This window comes from Condylura cristata, unplaced genomic scaffold (assembly GCF_000260355.1).
Source record: "Condylura cristata isolate star-nosed mole 26May11 unplaced genomic scaffold, ConCri1.0 scaffold00020, whole genome shotgun sequence".
Classification (NCBI taxonomy): Eukaryota; Metazoa; Chordata; class Mammalia; order Eulipotyphla; family Talpidae; genus Condylura; species Condylura cristata.
In genome coordinates, this window is record NW_004567121.1 from 16,157,512 (window position 1) to 16,182,428 (window position 24,917).

A 24,917-nucleotide genomic window follows, 5' to 3' on the forward strand; every position below is an offset into this window, starting at 1 on the left:
GTTTTTTGCAAAACAGATTTTGTGTTTTCTGGAACATTTATGCTCTGAGACAAAAACCCCCTTCCTGAATCTGACCATACCTAAGATATTCTGTATTTATATTTGCAGACTTTTACAAGCAGCTCACTTCAAGCAGTATTTCTTTGTGCCCAATACTTACCTTGAACTTAATGACTGTCATATGACTGTCCTGTTATGCTCTACTTTTTCACTAGCAGAAGTTTATGAAATCAAGTAACTTGATTTTTTCCCTCTTTAAAAGCCACTGAAGACTTGGTTCTTAAGATTTGGCTATTTATGGAGAGTAGACTGCCACATAGAAGGAATTAGCTTTTTTGATCTGAGGCAATCTATTACCTATTTCCCTCCAGTAAATTTCCTGTCATCCTATAATACTAAGTCCGATAGCATTATATGATGAGATAAGAAATCTATCACATAGTGTCATAGAAATTCTTCACATCAGCAGAAAAGACCAAATTCTCCCTCTCAACTGAGTGGAAAGGGTTTGTTGATTTGTTACTTTTGAAGTAAATCATACATTTGGTTTCAGTCATTTTAGACCCTCAGGTGTGCACTATATTAAATGTATGTAATATATGTGTCCCTCAACTTCCCAAAGACCAACAGACATCTTTGAATTGTTTCCTGCTTCTAATTTTGATTTCAATAATGAACTGTTTCTTAGTTACTTTAAATAGACTTTTTTCTCAACATAATTTTCAAAGGGTTTATTAAAATGGAGGGGGGGACAGTTGATAGGTATTTCTGTGGTTTAAAAATTTTAGACTACCTAAAAGGTATACAGGGGTCTCACTGGTGGCACAAGGGGTAAAGAACAGCACTATGAAGCAATCTCAAGTTATTGCAGCATGAATTCAATGGGCCAGGGAGCTGGCCCACGTGGCACAGCAGACCTCTCCTGTCTCCCACTGCTCCTCTCAGCAGTGTATTTTAGTGGATCTGCCTGTTCTGCTGCCTACTCATCACTCTATCTCTGGTGACTCCTCTCACCCCCGTCCCCTCTCTTTCCATTCCCATACCTGGCATGTGCCACATTCTTTATGCATAATAAAAAACTTTCTTAAAAAAAGGTATACAGAAAGAAGGCTTCTCACCTTTGGTCCATGGTCATCCCGTTACCTTCTTTAGAGGTGATATTTGGAATAAATGCTTTTTTTCAGTGTGAAATAAAAAGTTCTAAAATATGTGCGTACAGTCTAGTTTGTTGTTTAATGTCCTTTTTGTTCAAATTTTATAGAAAATAATGGTGACTGGCAAAAAGCTGATGCTGTCTGGAATAAAATGCAAGAAGAAAATATTATTCCTCGTGGGAAGACACTAAGATTATTAGCAGAAATCCTTAGAAACAGTAATCAGGAAGTTCCTTTTGATGTACCTGAGGTAATCTGTTTTTAATTTGTAATCCTGAAGGATTTGTTGTCAATATAACTATCCTTCATGGGTTAGCACAATTTTATACTGAAAAGATAACTGTTAGCCAGTTTTTGTGTAACTGAAAACTTCTACTTTTAAGTCATGGTATGAAGATGAAAAGGAGCCCCTGAATTCTTCATCACCCACACCTGTTGAAGCCCTCTCTCAGAAAGACCTGTTAAGAGCCTGCCAGCTGAAGAGGAGCAAAGGTAAGCATGTACCCTGGGCTCTTCTTTCGTGGAATCTCCCAAAGTAGAAGTGTTCTTGTTTGGAGAAGAACTTTAGATTGTATTAATTATTTTATTGATTAAATTACAAAGATTGTTTGAAGCAAGTGTGATAATTTAAATGCTGACTGAGTAGTAGGTAATATTAAGAAATTGGCCTTATTTTTAGATATGATAATGGAGGTATGATTTATTAGGAAATGTCCTTTAATTTCAAAGAGTTTAGTGAAGTATTGAATGATAGGAAAAAATTAGATTTCTGTATTTTAAAATACTTAGCTTTTATAGAACAGAAGTAAAGCAAATCTGGCAAAATGTTAATAATTGTTAGATTCAGATAATGGGTTAGATGTAAATGATAGAAAGGCTCATAATACCATTATATTTTTCATTAAATCAGATATTTTTCATAAAAAACTTAAAGGTATACATTAACAAAAATTTGCGTTGAAAATAGCATGATCATAAATATTCATTGACAAATACATATTACCTGTTTTGCTTTTATTTGAAAGGAATAAAGTTAGTAGGTCACCAGCCATCATGCTGGTATGTGTTAAAGTGATTGGGCAATACACACTCTGTCTTGCCTCTTCTCTCTTTCCTTTAATGAGTCAAAGCGGGCACCCCCTCCCCCCCCCCCGTTGCGATTGCCCCTCTGACACCAGCTTGCTGCTGCATTCTAGACTTTCTTGTACGCCTCCCAAATGAAGTGTTACTACCATGTGCTTTATTGTTGTTAAGAATGCTACCATTTTCCTTCATCTTTTGGTGTGGATTTTCACGTATACTTGGTGATAATTTAACAGTTAAAGAAATAATTACAGCAGATTTTATTTTTTCATTTTTACATTGGCAGTTTTGAACTCTGCTCAGTAGAATCAATTTAGAAATTTATTGACCCTCTTAATTTCTTGACCTAGAAACCTTGTGACACTGACAAAGTGCAGAAGAATAAGCTCAATTCATATGTTTCTCAGTTAAAATAATTTATTCTTTTTGAGCCCTTTTCTTTCATTGCTGCATATTTAGTCTGTACATCCTTGAAGCTTTATCTATAACCTAACTGTAAAATTATTTACCATTATCAATACTAGTAAAATATTCTAATAGAATTTTGGTTTGACTAAAGTGAATATAATACATAGTTTGGGCAAGGTTGTCTCTATTCAAATGTGTTCTTTTGCAGTAAAAACATTTAACCAGTTAACTAACATGATAAAATGAAGTCTTTATCTTAAAGGTAGAGATAAACCCCTATTCTAGTTTTAATATACAGCTTACATTTGTCTAGTTGGTTTCATCCTATCCTTGAGAGGTTTTGGTTTTATGTATATATGAGAATTCAAATGTTTAGGAAAATATGAATATTTTGAAATATGTAAACTATGTATTAACCCTTAATTAGATATCCGATAGTTCAGCACCAATAAAGGAGTAATGTCATTTTGATACCAAAAACTGTAGTGAATGAGTTTAGTATATTTGAATCAAAGTTTAAAGTAGTAATAATAATAACAAAGAATAGTAAATAGCCACACCAACTTCATGTGAAGACTGTTATTTTAGCAAGTAGCTAGTAAGATTGTGAGATTCTATAGTTAAAAATTCAAATTTTATTTATAGTACATTTTTATTCAGCAAATTGATGAATTATTAAAGCAGTTGTTAATTTGATGACAGATAGGGATTAGTCTATGGAGTACTTAAAATTTGATTAACTTGAGCCTCAGAGTTACCTTACCCACACCATTCTCCTAAGATTCAAATATTAATGCCATACATTTTTTCATTTACTCCAAATTTTTGGAAATGATAACTAAGTTTTTGATATTGTCATTTCAGTTTAATTGAAGGAGTAGTGTAAATTCCCCTAATGTATAACACATCATTTCTGCTTGTTCAGAAACCTCTAGAGCAACTCAGAATGTTCTCCTGAGCATTAGTATGTTCATTCCGCATTGTATGTTCTGTATTTCCTTACATTGAGCTTTATTGCTATGGAAGACTGTACGTGATAGTTCAGCTATGCCCCATCTTTATTATGATTTGTTTATACATACGAGAGAGTGGATTGTAGTTTCAGTTAGATGTTTATAGCCAGGCAATTTTATTTCAGAAAAGTAAGTGACTGAAAAGTGTAGTTACTTCTCTTTTGGTAACATCTTTTCATTCACTGACAGTTATTGTGAACAAGTGAAATAAAACTGTTAATCAGTCAAACAAATGTTGCTTAGTTTACTTGTTAGATATCTGTATATTTGAAAATTGTATGGTTTTGTATAAGTCCTGTCGTAGCCAAATAATTTGATCTCCTAATTTTAGAATTATAGGCTATATTCACTTTAGTGCTGTTGTGTTGGAATGTTAACCATTACAAACACCCACTTATAGATTAAAGATAGCTTTAAAATGAATCTTTTGCTCCTCTCAATCTAAATTATACCCCTGGTTTATTTGGACTTCAACGTGCATTTTGCCATTTGTTTTGAAACTGGTATTAGCTTTTGACAAATTCAGAAGCAATATTTATTGCATAAAAATAATCTATTGACTTTAGGAAACTAGTATGAAAATAAAATTTAAAGGGGACCCTTTCAAATGCTATTCATCTGGATTAAGTAGTAGTTTCCAAAACTGTCACTTTGTCACTTACAAAGATCAAAAGAATAGCAGAATCCGCTGGATTGGTCAGTATGTAGTCGATATGAAATAGTATAAGGGATGAGTTTAAAAGAAACAGAAGTATGTGGGCTTGGGGCTTTATTTTAGGATTTTTCTTCCTTTGCCATTTAGACTCATGTCATCGCATTTCTTATTTTTTCCTTCATAGATGCATATAATATTTTCCAGAAAGCACAAAAGCAAAACATTGTGTTTAACAGTGACACTTACATCAGTCTTATAAGATTATTATTGTACAAGAATGTTCTTACGGAAGCCATGGAGGTGAAAGTTTTGTAAGTATCTGTCCTTTATTAAAGCACTCAATTAAAATTATTGACTATTGTTAGGCTTTTCTAATGTGTTGTTGCAATAGCAGTTGCTTAATTATACTCAGCTACCCACAGCAAGTGCATACAATGGTTTTCAAATTTAACCTATAAAAATACAAACTTTACAAACAACCCTGCAGAGGGCAGTATGTTTTGTTTGGTGGCTATAACCTTGCTACTCACTTATAATGTGCACATACAGAAAATTTGTTTTCATCATATTCTATTTCTTATTTAGCAACCTGATCTGTGTACATTTATTTTTTAAAGATTTATTTATTTATGCAACAGAACTGTAGTATAGGCCAGAAGTACAAGGGTGAGAGGATTCACCAAAGTAAGGAGCAGAACAGGTAGATATAGTGAAATACACTGCTGAGGAGAGCAGTGGGTGGGTCAGGAGAGGTCTACCATGCCATGTGGATTACCTCCCTCGCCAGGAATTGAACTCGTCCTGCAGTGGCTGCAATAGCTTCATAGTGCTGTGTTTTAACTCATTGCACCACCAGGGAGGGCCCAAGGGCCCAATCTGTGTACAGATTTTATAATGGGAATGATAGAATGAAGACATCAGGACTTTGAACTTAGGCGAGGGTTTGAATCTTTTTTTCAAGCTCTGTGACCTTAGGAAAATTAGCTCCTTTCTCTGAGCCTCAGTTTTTCTGTACATGATGAATACATGATGATGATGATGATGATGATGATAAGTCTTATGTTTAAGAATTCTTGTATGTATTTAATGATATAAAGTGTAGTAGGGAAAATACACTCAACATATTTTTAAATGATTTCTTTCCCCTTCTGTTGTGATTTCAGTTTGATTTTTGGATTTTTTTTTTTTTTTTTAAATCTGTTTGGTGGCATTGGTGTTGGCAGCGGCAAGTGACTTGTCTTTTGGGACAAGTTCCCTACACTGAGATACTTTGTTTTTATTAAAATAAAAATAACATATCCTCACCTGTCAGTTAACTGACTCTGTTGTCTTAGCCCCATGAAATTTCTAGAAAAATTGCATTGTTAATTAGAAAGAGTCTAGAAAGGAATAGATCAAAGTCATGTGCTCCTAGAACATAGGTCTGTTCTATTGATGAGTCAGTAACTTTATTTTCAATAACAAGTATCTTATCAGTTCTGAATAATGTATCTGGGCTATAATTTTTAGCCGTCAAAAATTTTGAGTCATAGCACTCTTGGGACATTAGAGTCCTAAATAGAAAATTGATGCTTGCCATTTTGCAATTCATTGAAAACCTGGTGATTAGCACTAGTGTTTTATTGAAGTTAGACACCATAGTGCCATATTTACTGTTTGTACTTCAGGACATTTTTAAACACTTGATGAGCATAACTGTATTTGGGAAAAAATAAGCACACACACAGTATGTACATAGGAGCTAGAGGGAGATTTATGTGCACAAGTACAGTACACATTTATACAGGTATACATGTGTGGCTATATATACATACATACATAGTGTGTATATGTGTGTTCTTGAGTCATTTATATATCTTGTAGGATAGTCACACTAAGGCTTTTTTTTTCCCTAAGATTTTATTTAGTTTAACATAGAAGAACTGGGGATAGGCCAGAGGTGTGGAGAGTGAAAGGATTCACCAGATACAGAGTGGAGAACAGAACAGGCAGATTGACTGATATACACTGCTGAGAGGAGCAGTGGGCGAAACAGGAGAGGTCTGCTGTGCCATGTGGGTCAGGAGTACAGAAGATTCATCAGAGATAGAATAGGGAGCAGAACAGGCGGATCGACTAAGGGGAGCAGCGGGCAAGACAGGAGAGGTCTGCTGCACTATGTGTGTCAGCTTTAGGCATTGAACTCGTGCTGCAGTGGCTGCAAGAGCATCGTAGTATTGAGGCTTAACCTCTTGTGCCACCAGAGAGGCCCACACTAAGATCAGGTTTTTATGTATTCTGTCTCAGTGTTTATTTAGTTGCTAATTAAATTATCTGTATAAGTTGATATGTCCTCACTTAGTGACTTGGAAAATTTGACACTGCTCAGCCTCCTTTCATCTATAAAACTGAAGCCATCGAGTTTTGTTTTTTTTTTTTAATTTTCTGAGAAAAATCAGCTAAGCTTCAACCCAACATTTCAACCAAAGATGCTCTGAAACAACAGTGATTTAAAAGGAAGAGAAGACAGAAAAGATAGGCATTTTGTGGTGAAAATTGGGTATGATTAGGTGAAGGGATAGAATCAAAGAAGGAAACTTTTTTTTTTAAAATAAATAAGATAATAGTTTATTTTTACATCATTTTGTGCATTTTTCCATCTCAGTTGCAAGCCCCGTGGGCTTCCCATCACCAAATCACCCGTGTGCCATCACCATAGTCCAGCGCACTTCCCTCCCCTCCACCGTTTCTGATCCCACTCCCCATTCCACCCCCCTAAAATGTCTCTGGTATATAGTTGTTTTCATTATTATTATTATTTTCTCACCTGGTCCTTTATACTCCTGTTATAAGTGAAACCATCCAATATTTTTCCTTTTCTTTCTGGTTTATTTCACTGAGCATGATCTTTTCCAGCTCCCTCTATGTTGCTGCAAAAGGCATGTGTTATTTATTTTTTTTGGTTGCTGAGTAATATTCCATTGTGTATATGTACCACATCTTTTTAATCCAGTCATCTAATTTTGGGCATTTGAGATGTTTAGAAGGAAACCTTTTCTAAAAGAGAATCCTGAGGCTAGTGACCAAGGTCTATAAAATGCTCCTCAAAATACACCTTATATTTTCATTTTAACTGGGCTTGCTCTAGAACAGGAGCCCCATATTCTTATGGTATAAAATGATCCCCACAGGGTAGAATGGAGAATGGGATCAAGAAAGGGGGTGTGGGGGGAGGTGGGGAGGGAAGTGCACGGGACTATGGTGATGGCACACGGGTGACTTGGTGATGGGAAACCTGCAGGGATTACAATTGAGATGAAAAAAAATGTACAAAATGATGTAAAAATAAACTGTTAAAAATAAAAAGAAAAATGGTCCCCACAGATGGCCCCAAAGGTTCTCACTAAGGGGTGTGAGGCCTCTGTGTGAGGCTCAGGAATCTGCTTTTTACTAACACCTCTTGGTGGTTCAAAAATCACATCTTAAACATTTTGGTCAAATATATTTAGTAGTGAATTGTGGTAATTTTTCACTTGTAAATATATTGTAAAACATAAAAAACAATTTTTCAGAAGGCGAAATTTTTAAAATGGAGTTTTAAATATTTTCTTGTCAAACTCTAGAATGTTCACAGCATGTTTATACCTCTCAGTACAGACCGTTGATCTGGAGGAGTTTTTCAAATTGTAGTTGGAACCAATGAGTGGGTCATAGAGTGTAGTTAGTGGTACAGAGCAGTTTATTTTAATGAAATAGACTAGAAAATATGACAGAATTCATACGGTGTACTCATAACAGCTACCTGCAGAATACAGATTTATTTTCTTCTCACTAGACTTATGAAGCCTTTCTTTGCTCTTGCACTTCTTTTATCTAGTTAATGTTTTCCTTCCAGAAGTCTTTTGTAGATGCTTTTCCCAGGTAGCTGTATGAATCCAAAAAATTTCTAGATGCAAATTCTTAGAGTAAGTGCTAAATGGCCCTTGGTTTAGTGATTAAATGAATATTTTTTTCAGGTGTTATATCTAACTGTACAATTGTATCTTGTGTCACATTCAGTTTGCATACTTTTGAAAATAACTGCACTGGAAAATCAGAAATTGAAGTTCTAGTTCACCAGCTAATGGTATTGGAAGACTATCACTTTTCTGGATTCATTGCCTCCTTCTTTGTCAGCATTAGGTTAAATCATTTATTTCCCTTCTAGTTCTGTGGCCAGAATAAAAGAACAATTGTGTTTTTAAATGGGCATTGCATTTTTATTTAATGTGTGACCAAATGAACCTCTGTAGTAAGTGGTTAGTACCTCTTTGAGTTTTTCTAGCACTGTTACGCTTGTCCCTAAACAACAAGAGCTTGCTGTGGTATAATTACTTAAACATTAGGCTACTTATTCAATCTTAAGAACAAGTTTTCCCTGTGAACTGAAACATGCAATCTCTGTTTTTATTGTACTTTTACTGTCTCTAAGATGTCACAGTTTCATTTGATCTGTAAGGACATTTCTGTAGTAGTATTAACAAGGTCATTTAACCTTCCAAATATATTATGGAATGTCAACAGTAACAGCTGCCTTCGATTTTTAAAGAAACCAACTTTTTAGTTAGAATTAGAAAATTTCTCATGTTTCAATATAAAAATTGGACTATTTTTAAGTTCTTTCAAAGAGGGGAACTGATTATTCAAAGAGCAGTAATGCTGTAAATTACCTTGCATCACTGATAACACTGAACTGTTACTAGGGCCTTTCAGAATCATGTGACAATAGCTGTGCTTTATCCTTTGTGAGTAGCGTTTCATCGCTTGTCCCTACTGACTTCCTATTTCATTCCAATAATAATGCTAAATCAAACACTGATTGTTTTTACTGGCTTGGCCAGTTTTTGTTATCCAAAGTTAAATTATAATCACCAATTAATGCCCTATATATTTTATAGTATGTAAGTACATTCTACAGCCCAGTCATGGCTCTGAAATCTCTATCACAAAACTTTGCCTGTAATAATATCTCCTTTGGTTAAGACAGATTAATGTTTACAGTTGAATGTAAATGAAAAGATTGCTACCCCTTTCTCTGTAATTTTTTATTTCACTTTGGTAGTTAAGAATGTCTAGAATTCATCCCTGTTTAACCCAGCAGCCCCTAAACATATGCATACTGGTTAAAATAATTAAATGTAATTAAGCCTTCTGTTCCTCCATCACAGGTAGCCATATCACCACATGTGACTAGTGAATAGCAAGGATACAAAATATTCCTATCTCATAGGAAGTTTGATTTGATGACTCTGGACTAGCTATTTTTTCTAAAAGAAAAAGTTATGGGTCAGAAAGAAGTAAACTTTCATTATATTGTATAATTTGAGCACTAAACTTTTTTTAGTTTGGAATATATTTTGATCATTTAATCAATTACTACATTGGTAAAATATATACATTTGTTATATAGTAGATCTGGGTAGAGTTTATTCTTCCTAATAATAAATAGACAACTTCTTGAGGTAGGGAGAGATTATTGAAAGATAATATTCTGTTTTGGAAAGGTCTGTAGTCAGTCGTTAGATGCCAGTTAGAAGAGATTTATTGTCTTGGAGTTTTAATGAATTTTGGTTAATATTTTCAAGTAAGTAGAGTATAATGCATGTAATAATGTTAGAATAAGAAGTGAGTTTTTGATAGTGTCTGCTGTTTATTTAATCATACCAAAGACAGAAAGTAAATCCTTTATTTTATGCAGTTTAGAGACTCATGCACGAGTTGATTTAAGAGCTTTGACAGATGGGACAAAGAAGAAAAAGTGAAACTGAGCAATGGGTGTTTTGGTGGGATTAAGAGGCTCCATTAGTAGAATAAGAAAATCCTGTTCCAGGACTTCAGGGGTGAACCTCAGAAGCTGAGAGTGACCAAGAGGATGGGCTAGTCATGGTGTTTTTGGAGGATTTGCGTGGGATTTGCAAGAATGATTTAGCAGTGACCCTGCTTTTTTTGCAGTCTGTTCAGCTTAGATGCGCACACAGCAGGTCAGGCAGTATTGGCAGCAAGATCATCCCTGAGCCTGATAAGGCAAATGGCAACAATTGCTTTTGCTCCTTTTGACCTGTGGAGATTTGCTAATCGGGAGGTGAATCCTAGGGGCATTAAGGATGCTGAAGTTTCATCTTTGGAGATATGCACACAGTATAACAAACAGAAATCTTTTCTGGCTGGGTGTTTTTTTGTTTGTTTTTTGTTTTAATCCTGTAGGTTTTAGTCATAAGTGAAACAATTTTTTGCTCCTGAGTTTTAAAAAGTTGTGGGGGGGAGGTGTTTGAGATTTAAGAGTGGGACAAGATTGTTGTGCAAAATTTTTTAGTTTAATGTAACAATGGTTTTGGTTCTGCAGTGTGCTGAGATTTAAAAACTGTATGTATCTAGATGACAGAAATTTGAAAATTAATCAACCAAATGATAAGGTGTTAGTTCGTAATATGCTTTAGTTTATATTTAAAATATACTGTGCTGAAAATAAATGTTCATTTTTGTTGCTGAAAGAATAGTTTTACATTTTATAATTATGGTGAATGCAGAAAAAAGAGGAAAAAGTATCCAGCTTAGGATACAGCAGAACAATGCAGGGCATGCAGTTATTTTAGTCATCTAATATGTCAGCATTCAAGAATCTGAACCGATTGTTTAAAAAAAATCTTGTACTTTGTTTCTTTTGTTGCTCATTTCCAACTTTGTCATCTGTCAGAATGCAAAAAAAAATTATCCTTCTATAACCATTGACAGGATAACACAAAAGCTGTCTCCAGGTCGATATTTTGCAGCAATATTTTTAACATACGAACAGTAGTTTTTATAATTTCACCTTGGTGCTCAACCATTTATTATCGTATCAGAAGCATGTCAGTAATTCCTTTCTAAATGTCTGCTTCTTTTAGCGCTGAGACCCACATCAAGGGCTTCACACTGAACGATGCTGCCAACAGCCTCCTCATCATAACGCAAGTTAGGCGGGATTATTTGAAAGGTATGTCACAATGCTTGACCTTTACGTCACATTAATGCCTCTGCAGATTTTTCTTGTAACGCCCTTCGAATACTTGGATAAAGGAGTCCATTTAGCAAATTACCTGCTTATCAAGAGCCTTTTGTGGTAGCTGAGAGACGTAAATTACTGTACATGCATTTATAATACAGCTTGAATATGAATGTACTTGTCATTTGACCACTTAGTCCAGTTTCCATTCCATTTAACACAAGATGGGTTTTCTTAAGATGAATCACAGCTCTTCAGACATGCAAAATTTGTGTTCCAGAACGAGAGAAAGTACAGGCTTTCAAGTGCGTTAAAATTCACAGCACAAGACATTTTGCTTTGGAAATTAACATACTTTAGAGCATCTGAAACAATTCCCAGCAGTTGTTTCTTGCATATTGTGTTGGTTGTGTGTGAGATAGCAAATGAGTTAAATTGAGTGTTAAATGTGTGGGATTGTGCACTAAATGATTATAATATTGATTTTTAAAACTTAATCTAATACTTTTTTAATAGTTCATAATACCAACAGCAATAAAATACCATGTTTGTTGAGAGTTTAGAGTTTCTTAATTATTATTAAGAGGCTAATACCAGAAAGATGTGGACATGACTTTGAGGAAGGTTGGTATGGGGGCGTTTGCTTCGTAAATGCTATTTACGGATTTGCTGTAGGATAGATTTGGATCTGGAAGGCTTATGAATGAGCTCCCAAGGGAGAAAATGATGAATCTCTTAAATTTCGGTAAGCATCTTTTTATGTTTCATTTTACATTTGAATTTTAGTCAGTACAATAGCACCACAGTTTTGCCAATACAAGTAGCCCCACTTAGGTGATCTTAAAGGAAGACCAAAAAGCTCTTTAACTGTTCTACTCCCTTTCTTCCTCAGCCTAGTAATGGTATTATTCTTCACTTGCATGTTCATAAGATAAAATCACATCCTTGAGAGAAAGTTACTGTGTGGTTTTAATGTTGCCTGTAGTATCTAACTGTGTGGTCTGTAGATGTTGTCCTTATTGATTAGGGCTGAGGCTATTGGTGATGATTTCATCCTTTGCAAAATTTCTTCCTTAACATTCTTTTGGGACAGCCTTAAATCATATCTTGTTATATTCTTAAAACTTGAAAGTTTTCATTTTACTTCCAATAAAGTCTTTTTGTCAAGTTGATATTTTATGTGGTAATAAACAGTTTTAAAACCCTGGAAAATTAAAGTATCTCCTTGTATAAATAAACTCATTTTTGTGGATAGCTTTTCTATAGACATGTAGGTAAGCATAAAGCATTGTCTTCAACTTCAAAATGAGTTCTTTTTCTGACCTGGACAAGAACTTATTTTGTCTAACTTGACTACTAATTATTTGTATGTTAGGTACCCTGTGGAAACTACAAGAAACTCCATGATGTAATCTCACATCTGTTCTTCTCAGCTATTTAGCCCAAGTAGAGGTCGACTGTGACAGGAATCCTGGAGCCCGCTCTCCCCCACTGCCCTCCTGCCCCCACCCTGCCTCGCATTTCTCTTTCTTGCAGACTAGCCTTCTGTTAGAGTAAAATGGCCATCAGCAAGGATGGGGATGAAGCTGACACTATCAGCATTTCCTGTCTGTGCTCCATGGCTGCCTAGAACTATTTTTCAAAATCCTGTCCTCACTTTCTGTTTTATTTTCTCAATCCTCTCTGAAGCAGGAAGAAAAAATGAAGTCATTTCAATCTTTGTCTGATTTTATAAGCTAATACTGTTTTGCTTCATGACACTTTTCCAGTGCAGTCAATATCACAAGTGAATTATCACTACTCCCATTGTAGCATCTCTTAAGCCATAAATCGCACAAAAGACAAGTCCTACATGGGAATGTAATTGAGAACCCAAGATCCCACCTTCTCTGTGGAAAATGTGGTAGGATCTATCGTCCTTGCTCCTCAGTGCTCATGCACAGCCGCACCCCCAGATGCAGTCTCTGGCAATTTATACTCCTGATTGGGTGTTAATAATAGGACCTCGGGAAAATTAAATTTGTATCTCAGCTTCTCACCTGAGTGTACATTTCTCAGCTGACATTTACTTCAGAAGGGCTATTTGTGAGTGTAATTGTCTACTGTGTGCCAGGTATATAGTAAACACTCAATAAATGTGCGTTACTATCATCATTATCCTATTTTGTCATGATTTTGATTGGTGGGAAGATCCCTTGTAGTTGATAACAATATCTTTGTTCATTGTTAGCAAGAATATCCTAAATGATTATCTCTGTGTGTGAGTGCCAGTTAAGGCTATCAATCTTGTTTTCGATGGATTATAATTGTTAAAGTACAAGTGACATTTGTGTTTTCTGTGTGTACATATGTAGTCATAAAATTTTACTGAACAGACCTGTTAAATTACCTATTTTCTCTACTTACAAATCGCTGATTTGGAGTAGATTTGGATTAGTTACAAACTGCTTATTAAGAGAGAACCACTAAAGTCTTTTACTCTATTACTTTCATAGCGTGCTTATTACCAGTCTTCATTCTGTAGAACACAGGCTCCTCTTGGTTGCAAGGTGCTCTGAGGATGCCGGTTTTGTGTACTTCACTTACTGTAACGTTTTGTTTGGTAGCAGAGGTGGTGACTGTTAAGGGTTACCCCTTATCTAATAGAATTATCTCACTATACTTGCACATGAATCAGTAAATCAGAAAGGTATTCCATATTTGTCCATAATCAAGCACTGGTTGTCTGACATTGTCCTGTGGCTAGACCCCTGGGAGTCAGATGAGCTCTTTTCTTGAAAAGTTGAGTACAAGAAAATATCTTAAGGGTTTTTAATCTGGTAAAATAATTTTCTGTGTAAAAGCCAAATGTTCCAATTTAGTTGTTCCTGTGTGGTCAGACCTGTTTGGACTAGAGAGAGAGAGACATTGTTTTGACCAAAAAAGTCTTTGGGATAGTTGGGATTTCCCAAACCTTGGGAAGAGAATCAGGTCATCTTTGAGTACACTAAAAATAAAATTTTAAAGTTACATATTTTGGAGAAAACGTTAATTTTTTTTTTACCTTTGTATATTTTTTTTTTAATTATTACAAAAGTTTGTTTTTACATCATTTTGCACATTTTTTTCCATCTCGATAAAAACATTAATATTTTTTAATTCTTTTATCCCTGGGTGGAATGTATATTGTGTTAGTAACATTTATATTTTCTCTATGACTCAATTATCAGCTCTCTGATCTCTGATATCTTGTGTGTAGTCAAATAAGTAATTTCGTTCCATGTCTCATAAAGTGTTAATAGTCTCGGTAATTTAGAGTAAATTCACAGTTCTTTGTATATAGTTTACTTAGTGCTTAGGTTTAAAAACTGGTTTTCAAAATCCATTGAAGTCAGTAGTTCCTATAAAAAAACTCTGCTACCTGTTCTTCTCTTGTAGAGGCTCTAGCAACGCTAAAAACTACCCTTACTTTGGGGCAGCTCCCGTCTAACCTCTCAGTGACCCGCCTTATCCAGGCCTGTGCCTTGAAGGGGGATTTAGAAAGCATACAGGAGATTCAGAAGATGGTAAATGGACTCGAAGATTCAATTGGACTTTCAAATATGGTTTTCATCAATAATATTGCTTTGGCACAAATAAAGAAGTAAGTATTTCCAAATTTTTCCTCCATTTGGTGCTGGGAGGAGCACCCTCTTCCTTTCCTATTAGAAACCACTTCAACAACTAAAAATACTACTGCCAAGTTACTGATTATTTCCTATTAGAGAAAAAAATAGTCCAAAGTGTGTTTTAGCTTTAAATTTTAGAGTAAAATGTTTATCAAATTTTTCAAGCTCATAAAATTCACTCCATAGTTCATAACTTCTCTCGGATTCCTATATGCCAAGTTTATTATTGTCAGAACACTTTATTGCAAAAGTGGAAAATGAGCTCATTTGTTTGTCAGCAACACTGGAAAATGACATTGTAACTGGAATATTATGAAACAGAGGACTCAGCAAGTTTGTCAAATACATGTATTTCCCCCACCATCCTTCCCTTTCCTCTCCGTCCACACACCCAGAAAGTACTTAAGGGTGATTCTCTTACCTCTAGTTTTTGCTTTTTGAGAATCATTAGTATAGAAGTAAATAAGGACCTGAGTTTTCATTAACCAAGTGCTTTTCTCCAGCTAAGCATTCGTGGGGTAGTTATGGAATTGACTTTTTAGGAAAAATTGTTCTTTGTGATTGCTCTTACAAACATTTAACAGGTTCTGTTATTGAAATGTTATGCTTATTTTTGCAGGAGTTTTATTTGCTCCTATTTCTTAAGCAAAGAAGCAATTTTTTTTATTTCCATTTAAAACTATCTCCCCAGATAGAACCTCAAATTTTCCCTTTAGTAAGAAAATGTAATTATATTAAGTTAGAAGGTCAAGGAAATTACCTCAGTAAAATCTGGATGAATTTTATAACCTTAACATATGAGTATAATTTTACATGATGTGGAAAATTTTTTTACTATTAAATAACTCCCTAAAGTGAGGGGGAAAGTACCTTAAAAGTATTCCTTTTTAGTGAGAGAAGTCTTATAGTTAAGTTCAACATAAAATGTATCCTTTGCATTGGCAGTGCTAAGGTATAAGTTTAAGAGTATGTTAACTAAAAGGTATCCATAAAGATAAATTGTATCATTCCTTATTAAATAAAGCCATGTAATTGGTTTTCAAGTGTGAAGTATAAAGATAATTTTTTTTCCTCAGAAGTTTGGTATAAATTGAATATATTTAAAAGGCGCAATAGCTGACAAAAACCAATGGTTGTGACATGAAGATAACCCTTTCATATCAATAGCCTCTGACAGAATCTTGATGTTAAGGCACTGCCTTGGCCAGCTGTAGATTATAAAGCTTAAATCTGTAAGATTTCAACATACATTAAGTTTTTAATCTTATATTCAAAGGAGCTATAAAACCAAACATTTAAGATAGAGTGTATTTTTAGGTTCCTGTCATTGAACATATCTTTTGATCTTTGATCTAGAGCAGTGTTTTAAAATAGAGCCATTATTTTGATTATTTCAACATCAACAACTTTAAGTGATTCCTTTCACCACCTAAATGTGATTTGGTTCAATTTTTGCATAGTGCTTTTTATCTGATTAGTTATAATGTATTCCCCTTTAATCCTAAAATATTTGCACTAAGTTCTCATTACCAAAAAGTGCCTGCAATATTAACATAAGCAGTGCTTCTTTTTAATTTATTTTACTTTCTTTTGCAGCAATAACATAGACGTTGCAATAGAAAACATTGAAAATATGCTCACTTCAGGAAATAAAACCATGGACCCTCAGTACTTTGGCTTGGCATACTTATTCAGAAAATTAATAGAGGAGCAGTTGGAACCAGCAGTTGAAAAGAGTAAGGAGACTAAAGAATACAGAAGGACTCTCTAGTAAGGCAGCACCAAGTTTCTTTGGTGCATGGGTTATACTGCTGTTTTTAAATGAAAGATTTTTCTTACCTGTCATTTTTCCAGTAAGCATCATGGCAGAGAGATTGGCCAATCAGTTTGCGGTTTACAAACCTGTCACCGATCTTTTCCTTCAGCTTGTGGAGTCAGGCAAGGTGGATGATGCCAGAGCTCTCCTACAGGTAATGAATGACCTGCCACACTTGAAACAGTGGGGCTCCTGGCTGATGAGGAGCAAATTGAGAAATATCTAGAATAGATGTTTGGCAGAATGCAGAGATGGAGGGCGATGCTGCTAGCACATTTAAATTCCATGTGAACCAAGGTTGCATGACAAGGACTGGGTTGTAAATTGATTCCTGGGTGATGCCAAATTGAACTAGAAGTGTACTTAGGTGGGGGCTCGGGGGATGGGCGAAGACATGTTTTGTTGAAATGATTTAAAGACAAATGTTCTGTGCAGATAGGTAAAAACAATTCCTTTGATTCTCTAATTTCTCTAATGCTCTTAATACTGTACATCGCCATGGCAACACAGTTTGCAAACAAAAAGTAGGAAATGTTTGCTTTTCAAGTACAGCTTCTTACTTGAATACTCAAACATTCTCAGTGCCTTATTCAAGGTTTATTAAGAGTTGGATTTGCTTTCTATTCACTTGTGTGTCACAGACACATTAAATGACAAATGCAGGTCTCTGTGGCCCGCTCTCAGTTAAATTAGCAATCTTCAGAGAAGGAGACAACTGCATTCATGCCGTTTTAACAGCACTAAATATAAAGCTGTGCCGAATGCCGACAGAGCTGTGGGTGATCCGAGCTGCCACTGGCAGTGTACACAAACAGGCGCGCCGGGAGCCCCTTCCCAGCAGGTGGCAGTCAAACAGTCACCGTGATCCCGCCAGCGGCTGTGTTTGTGTAGACTCCCCGTGTCAGATTGAGGCCTGGGACCAATTTCTGGCAGTAAATAGTATTATATTCACTTACATTTTTACAAGCAGAGAAACATCTTAAGTAGCAGAGAAAGTAAAACCATGTCTATACATGTGAGCTGTAGTTTTGATCCTCAAGTTCCCCTAGTTTGACAGTAAGATACAAGCCATTTTAAAACTGAATTCCTGAGAAAGTTCTCTGTTACCAGGTTTGTGAAAAGTGTAAATTGGCACTGTCTCAGTGAAAGTGAAAAGCCTTTTTCACTTTTGTTCTGAGACAGAGAAATCCCAGATATCTGAAAACTCTTTGTTTGGTTTGCTTTCTTCCCTCCACCTTCTTCACCTTTTTTCCCTTTTAGAAATGGCAACTTACAGACAGGGACTACAGGAATCTATTTAATGTTGCCGCCTTCAGTTCTAGTGTTAGAGGTACTGTCTTGAAAGGAATACGCTTCTAATGCTTTGTCTTCACAAGTACGTATATAAATATCTACTAGGGGTATTCACATACCTAATTGTACTTGTGATCGTATTCCTTCAATTTTAACACATTGTTTTGATAGTTCTGTAGAAAGTGGCACTTGGTATTTCATCTACCAGCTAGTTCCGTGACATAATCTTCACGGCTCTTCTCTGAGAGCAGGCTGACGCAGCCTTGGGTGGGAGAACAGAGCTGCCCCCAGCTGCCCCTGCCGCCCCCAGCTGCTCCTGCCGCCCCCAGCTGCCCCTGCCGCCCCCAGCTGCCTTTCTCCACAGCGACCTGTCTAGGGGCTCTGGATGACAGCAGTGTTGATGCACCGCCGCAGTCTTTTTGTTTTCATTCCTTAAATAGACTGAGATTTCAGATGAAAAACCCTCTACCCATCCTGTACCTACTTGTCAAACAGTAAAAAATTATTCTTGCTGTAGTGAAGACTACTTTATTCACAGATGTCGAAAACATCAGTTTATAATGTAAATGTTCTGTGTGTCCCCCAAAATTCTTTTTATACTATTCGTTTTAGTATTGACAATGTTTTAAAGCTTTGAAAGAGCAATGCGCTCTTAGAAACTTAAGAGGATGACATCTGTGATGAGTGTAAACTAAAATATTGTCTTGCCATATTTGATTTTACTATAGTATCTAAGATTGGATAGACACTTGATTTATCTGGTCTGTCATATAAACTTTTTTTTTTTTTTAGTTTAACTTTTGTCTCTTTCTCAAGCACTGGCTGTCTGTTGCAATGAAAGCCTTTTATAAAATAGAGAGATTGAAATCAGTCCTTTTGTATGCATAAGTGTAGGTAATTATACTTTAAAGAGAACTTGCTTTGTACATTTTAATTTTTATAAAGAAACGAGCAGTTATCTCCCTGACACCTTATTAAATGTATAATTAACCTTATGATCCCTAGCTCACTTGTGAATGCTTGGCAGTATAATTGGAGAGGAATAGTGTTTCTTTTTTTCCTCTTTCTTTGCAGTCCTAAGCCTTATTCTGTGGTTGTTGAAGCATTAGTTTAATTTTTCCCTTTTCTTTTTAAACAAACTTTATATACTTGCAATGCCAAGGACAGCATTCACAAAAGCTTGGCATGGCTTACACTTATTTTCTTTTTTCTTGCCTTGAAAAAAATTGGTCGACTATTAGGCTTTCCTGTTGGTAATGATACATTACGGTATTATTGTGAACTTTCTTAATTGGAAATGTTCACCTTGGTCTGCTTGTTTATCAAAAACCTTCACTTACTGAATAATGTCTCCATTTTTAGAGATGTGGTGCAATTGCTGAACAAACCCCAATTTTCTTGGTGTTCTGTGTGAGGATCTCTCGGAGAACAGGAAAGGTAACAAGCTTTACTTGTTGACAGGTCATTGATGCTGTACCCCAGCCTTGCTCAAAGATTGCGAGTGTCACATGAGGACTTGGTGGTCCTTGTTTACTTTTTGGAACTTTTTAGAACTTACTTATGTTTGTTTACTTTTTTGCAATGTTGATACAGTCCGTTCTGGCACCTCAGTTATGTTGGAAATGCAATACAAGTCCAACCGGTGGCTTCTTCATTTATGTCTCTGTGCAGTAAGAGAATGTTTCAAAAAAATAAATTTCAGGCCCAGTTTACTTGCATGTCACGTGTCACACTCATAGTAAAATTTTAAAGTGATGCTGTAATGTTGTAACATTTGTTTTATACGATAAATACAGGTTGTTTTCAATCTGGGAGATCTAGTTTTCCATAATTCCTACATGCTTGTTACACATGTAGGCATACTTCAAAAAAACTAATTGCTCTTTCATCTCTGACTCATGTATAATTTACAACTTTTAGAAAATAGGTAGTGCCCTTTTTTCAAACATAACATTTTTATTTTGATTTGTGGTTTAAAAAATAAGTAATCTTTAAAAGTATTTGTCACCCACATAAGCCCACTTCCTACTGCTTTTTTCACAGAATGGACAGGGAATGTACAATAATACATCTGCTTAGCACTTTACTGCCAGTGGACTGTAGATTGTAGGAGTTCTTGACAGGGTACGTGCAGGTCCAGATATGGACTGACGGAATAGATATGCTGAAGAGTGACTTGGGAGCTTTAAAAATGACAGTTACAGTTTCTGTTTGACAGTAGAATAATAACTTCTTTTGATGAGATAGGGGCAAGGCTTAAGTGTGTGTAAAGTCCATCTTTGGTTTATCTGCAATATTGGAGCATATTTGGATATATGGGACAGTTATTCATTAGGCTGTGACAGTTCTGTATTCCTTACAGGAACTGAAAGCATGTGTCTGAATACCCCTAAAAGTGATCAAGAAAAATCCCAGTGAGATCCTGAAAATATGTTCTATTTCTGTACCAAATTAGAAAATGTTAATAGTTTGAATTCTTCATATGTCATTAAAAAATTTAGTTCCTAAAGATACAGTTATTAGCTCTTGTACCTTTGGGATCATATTACTTCTTCATGTGGTATCCAGTTGACAAAAGAAGCAGTCTTTATAATATTTTAGAAAAATAATCATAGGCATAAAAATAGACTTGCTTTAACTTTTTTAAAATGGTGTTTTGCTTGCCTGTATGTTATTAAATAAACATCAAATACTAAGAGATACAGAAGGGGAAATAGTCTTTTTAAATTGAACGGATCATTCTGTTGTGATTATTGTCAAGATTTTCTGATGTACATCCATATATCAGTGTTCTGTTTCACTGTTCTTTTGAGTGGTGGTAATGTTGCTTATATTTAATTTTCTAGGCACCAACTCTGAAATCTTTAATAGAGTTGATTCCTGAATTAATTGATAAGGAAGAAGTCTACACTTCCATCATGAAAAGCTATGGTAATAAATTTTATCTGACTTCATTATTTAAGTGATTTAAATATTTGTTATGTGGTCAGCCAAGATAGTCTTCAGCTAAGTGGCAGTAATCCTAAATATCAGCTGAATACTGATGGTATGTATAATTTGGTTAGCTGTAGAATCTTTTAAAACTAAGAGAAAACATGAAATTTTTTCTATAATTTCACCGTAAGGAAGTAATCACTGAGTATCTTCAGAGGGCCCAGGTGTGTTGAGTAGGAACCCAGGCTACTGGGAAGAGTGGGAAATCCGCTTGGTTCGAGAACCAGTCAGGAGCCAGTTACTGTGTCTAGGTCCTGCCACCTGGAATGTAGCACATTTGAGACCATCGCTTGACTTGCTTTCTTCCCCCTTCATTCTCTCCCTGCCTGCCTACCTACTCATCTGAGATAAGTTAAAAATGGGCAAGGTCAAGGTTTTACCATATATCACAGTAGAAATTCCACTCTTTGAACCAGTTTGTTCCTGGGTGCCAGGCAGTCACATGTGAACGGGAACCAGTCTGGAATCGCCTCTCTAATAAATGTTAGTGTTTTTAAGTTATGTGTCACTGTCATCAGTCTCCCACCCAATGGTTTGCTCACTTGGGGCAAGGGGTAAATGAGGAATTGCTTTTTGGTGTTTTGTTAGAAATCAGAATTCATTAAGTTGGTTCTCTGTTTTGCACCCTTATGAAGTAAACAGGATGTATTTCAAAATAGAGCTGTAATCACATTTGGATTTCTCCAGATTCCATTTGGAGAAACATTAAGTGATGGAAAATAGTGTGGAGCAGTGTAAAACTAATACTAAATTGTGCAGTCTCACTTGGGAATTGGGAGGGGAAAGAGCAGAGAGATCAAGACGTAGTGAACGAGAAGAATGGGTGTGTTTCTAAGTGGCTTCGTGGAAGACGGCAGAACTTAAACTGAGCCTTTGACAGTGGCAGGAAAAGGATTTCATTCCTTAGGGGAGGAAGCAAAGGAAATTAACTTCACCCAAGCCGTGGAGAGCTGTTCAATTCCAGTAAGAAATAGAGTCATACGTCCATTTTTAGAGACTTACCCTGAGATGTTAAAAATCAAATGTAAAATTAAGGAGTTAAATTGCAGTAGAGAGAGAGCCTGCTAGACTTAGTTCCTAGGCTACTCCACCATCCATGAACATGAAATCTTAGGGTGACTTCTTAATGTCTCCTTCCAGATTGAGGGGTGGGCGGGGAGGTGGCATTGTAGCTAGCTAGCTAAATTCCTTACATAATAGAAAAATGTTGTTTAGCTGATGTTGTTTAGCTGATCTTGATACTGATGAGATGTGTCGGTTTCCACATAATTTACATAGCCCTTACCATTTTGATTTAAAAATGTGGTTAAGCAGAAGAGGGTTAACTGGGGTATGCTTACTCTATTTATGCCCGAAGACATCAGTTTAGTCACCTAAAGGCATAGTTCCTTTAAAATAGTCTCATTTATCATTTGCCTTCTTTTTCATAGTGAATAATGCTAAATGAGAGGTATAGGAAAAGCTTGGGGAGGCCTGTAGGTTCTTGCTGAAGGTAGTGAAATGTTCTGCTTTGGTTAAGGAATCCAGGAGACTCTGGATGCCCAAGTGTTTTGGTAAAAAGAGGAAGAGGGGTTGTCTTAATCTATAATTAATCTCTTTTCCCAGCCTTGGACAAAGATGTTGCGTCTGCTAAACAGCTGTATGAACACTTGACTGCAAAGAATATCAGATTAAACGACTTATTTCTAAAGCGTTATGCAGTTCTGATGAAGAAGTTTGGAGAGTCTGTCCCTTTCACTGAGCCCCCTGTGAGTATTTCTTAATTAAAGGGGAAGAATACTTTCACAGATTTGTGTGTGTTCGTAGTAATATATTTTTTTTAAGTTGAATACTTAATTACGTGAAGATTAGATCTCTGTGAAGAGCCCTGGGGGAGGACCGCACAGTTTGGGTTTGGCTGTGGAGAACTGAGTCCTCTGGGGCTGAAGGTTGAAGTCCAAGGTCATGGCCCAGCAGGCTTGGCTACCAGCCACAGGCCTCGAGGGCTTTTGGTTTTGTACCATCACCTTCTGCTGGCAACTTTACCTGTAATTTCCCTCCCTTTTTGTCTTCTTAACAGGAAAGTTTTGAATATTATGTGAAGCAGCTAAAGGAAGCAAAAGAAAATCTGTGAACCAGCTGTACTACTTTATTTTGTATATGTTTGTGATTCTGTCTAAAATGTTATTTTTTAAACGTGAGAGAAAATAAATAAATGAAAAATTACTTTGGTTTTGTACTTTTTTTATTCCCAAGAGAAGATATATTCAGCATTTCATTGACAGTAACCCTACAGTTAGTCTTTAGACTTTTCTGGGTTTTCCCTACAACTTCAGTCTACAACACTGTCTGTGAAACTTCTGATGTATGTAGCCATAAATTTGGAAGTGTTTTTATCCCCGACTCTTAGGGTCTCTCTGCACAAGTTCATTAAAATGTTATTCCTTTACTTAAGACTTGCCTGTTAATATTGTCTAAACTGAAAAAATTAGGAATTAGACACAGTGATGATCGATTAGCTTTTTATTGCTTCCTGGCTGCAACATGGCAGTAATTGACATATATGAATCCTGTATAATTTCCTAATTTTGAAAAATGTTGCCCCGAAAGTCATCTTGGGAGTCAGTAAAGCCAGGGCTCCTTGTTTCCCCTTGAGAAGGGGAGCCTGAGGTGACTTGCTGGGTGTGGCCAGGGTGCTCTGTCAGGTTCCAGAGGCTCCTTGCCAGGCTGGCTGTCTGCGGCGATGGCTTCCATGAGCCTCCGTTCACGGAGGTCTGGGCTGCCGGTTCTTCGTCATTTTCATTACCTGAAGCAGTACCTGCACTCCCTCTCTGCTGGTTTCAGGTCTTTGGTCCCTACACTGGGCTTGTTCCCTTATAACATTATGTCCTATAATGATGTTATTTCACATACGAGGGACGAAATCTTGTTTTGTGTTCAATTTTATCAAATAAAAAATCACCCCCAAATTGACTTTCAGGCCTATTAATATCTATATTGCAAGTAATTGATTGGAAAAAATTTAAGGTGGGTAATCAGGAGAGTTTACTACCACAGAGATATCTTACGAAGGAATAGTGACTTTGAGGGGCTAGGCGATTAATTATAAGAAGTTAATAACGAAAAAAGCTGATGTTTTATTTGAGCGTTATCCCCATTTCAGTGGGTTGTGTCCATTTGAATTCGGAGACCATCTGCCGTCTTGGACTCAGTGCTCGTTTGCTCAGTGCCCCCTGCACGAGGGAAGACCTGGCCGCCTCGCACTGTAACCCCGCAGGTCCTGCGTCACGTGACCTGCTATCCTGCATCTGCAGCCTGCAGATGGCATGAGAGGGGGCCCAACACATGCAGCCATGCCACTGGCATGCCCTTCTAGGGGAATAATGACGTTTTCGTTTGTGTACTCTGGTAAGGACCTGCACCTGCTGTGGCTTGATACTGATGCAAGGACTGACACTATAACCCCATCTGCATGAAGGGACTCCAAGCAGCCTTCTGTATTGACTAAAGAAATGTGGGTATAATACAGAGGAAACAGGTAAAATCCCCTCCGGTGGCAGTCTAAACAGTAGGCTGGGGTCGTTAGGCTTATGACATGTATTAAGGAACTATCAAGTCATCACTGCAGTAGCTCTCTTTTCTAAGTATAAGTATTTAACATGTCATAATTGTATATATTTTAGGTGGGCTTATGAATGCTTTTATCTAATAACTAAATAGAAATATAGAGTAAACAACTGTAGCACCAATATATTTTAGATTCAAATTATAAGCAAACAACTAATTTAAATGTTATTGTAAACTTGGGGGAATTTGGTGTTGTGTATAAATTGTATGCTTGTGTATCTCGAATGTGAAGTGCTTTGAATAAATTG

At 36.2% G+C, this 24,917-nt stretch overlaps 1 protein-coding gene across 1 annotated transcript in view; it reads left to right on the top strand.

The window, feature by feature from the left end:
* The window catches only part of LRPPRC (leucine-rich pentatricopeptide repeat containing), an 88,093-nt gene extending 63,176 nt beyond the window's left edge, over positions 1 to 24,917 (top strand). The window contains exons 28-38 of the mRNA XM_012727343.1: positions 1,262 to 1,404; positions 1,538 to 1,646; positions 4,498 to 4,624; positions 11,216 to 11,304; positions 14,731 to 14,935; positions 16,557 to 16,696; positions 16,815 to 16,930; positions 19,432 to 19,506; positions 20,916 to 21,000; positions 22,669 to 22,811; positions 23,123 to 24,917. Of these exons, the coding sequence (XP_012582797.1) occupies positions 1,262 to 1,404; positions 1,538 to 1,646; positions 4,498 to 4,624; positions 11,216 to 11,304; positions 14,731 to 14,935; positions 16,557 to 16,696; positions 16,815 to 16,930; positions 19,432 to 19,506; positions 20,916 to 21,000; positions 22,669 to 22,811; positions 23,123 to 23,176 (1,286 nt within the window). The 3' untranslated portion in view covers positions 23,177 to 24,917. The remainder of the gene's footprint in view (positions 1 to 1,261; positions 1,405 to 1,537; positions 1,647 to 4,497; positions 4,625 to 11,215; positions 11,305 to 14,730; positions 14,936 to 16,556; positions 16,697 to 16,814; positions 16,931 to 19,431; positions 19,507 to 20,915; positions 21,001 to 22,668; positions 22,812 to 23,122) is intronic.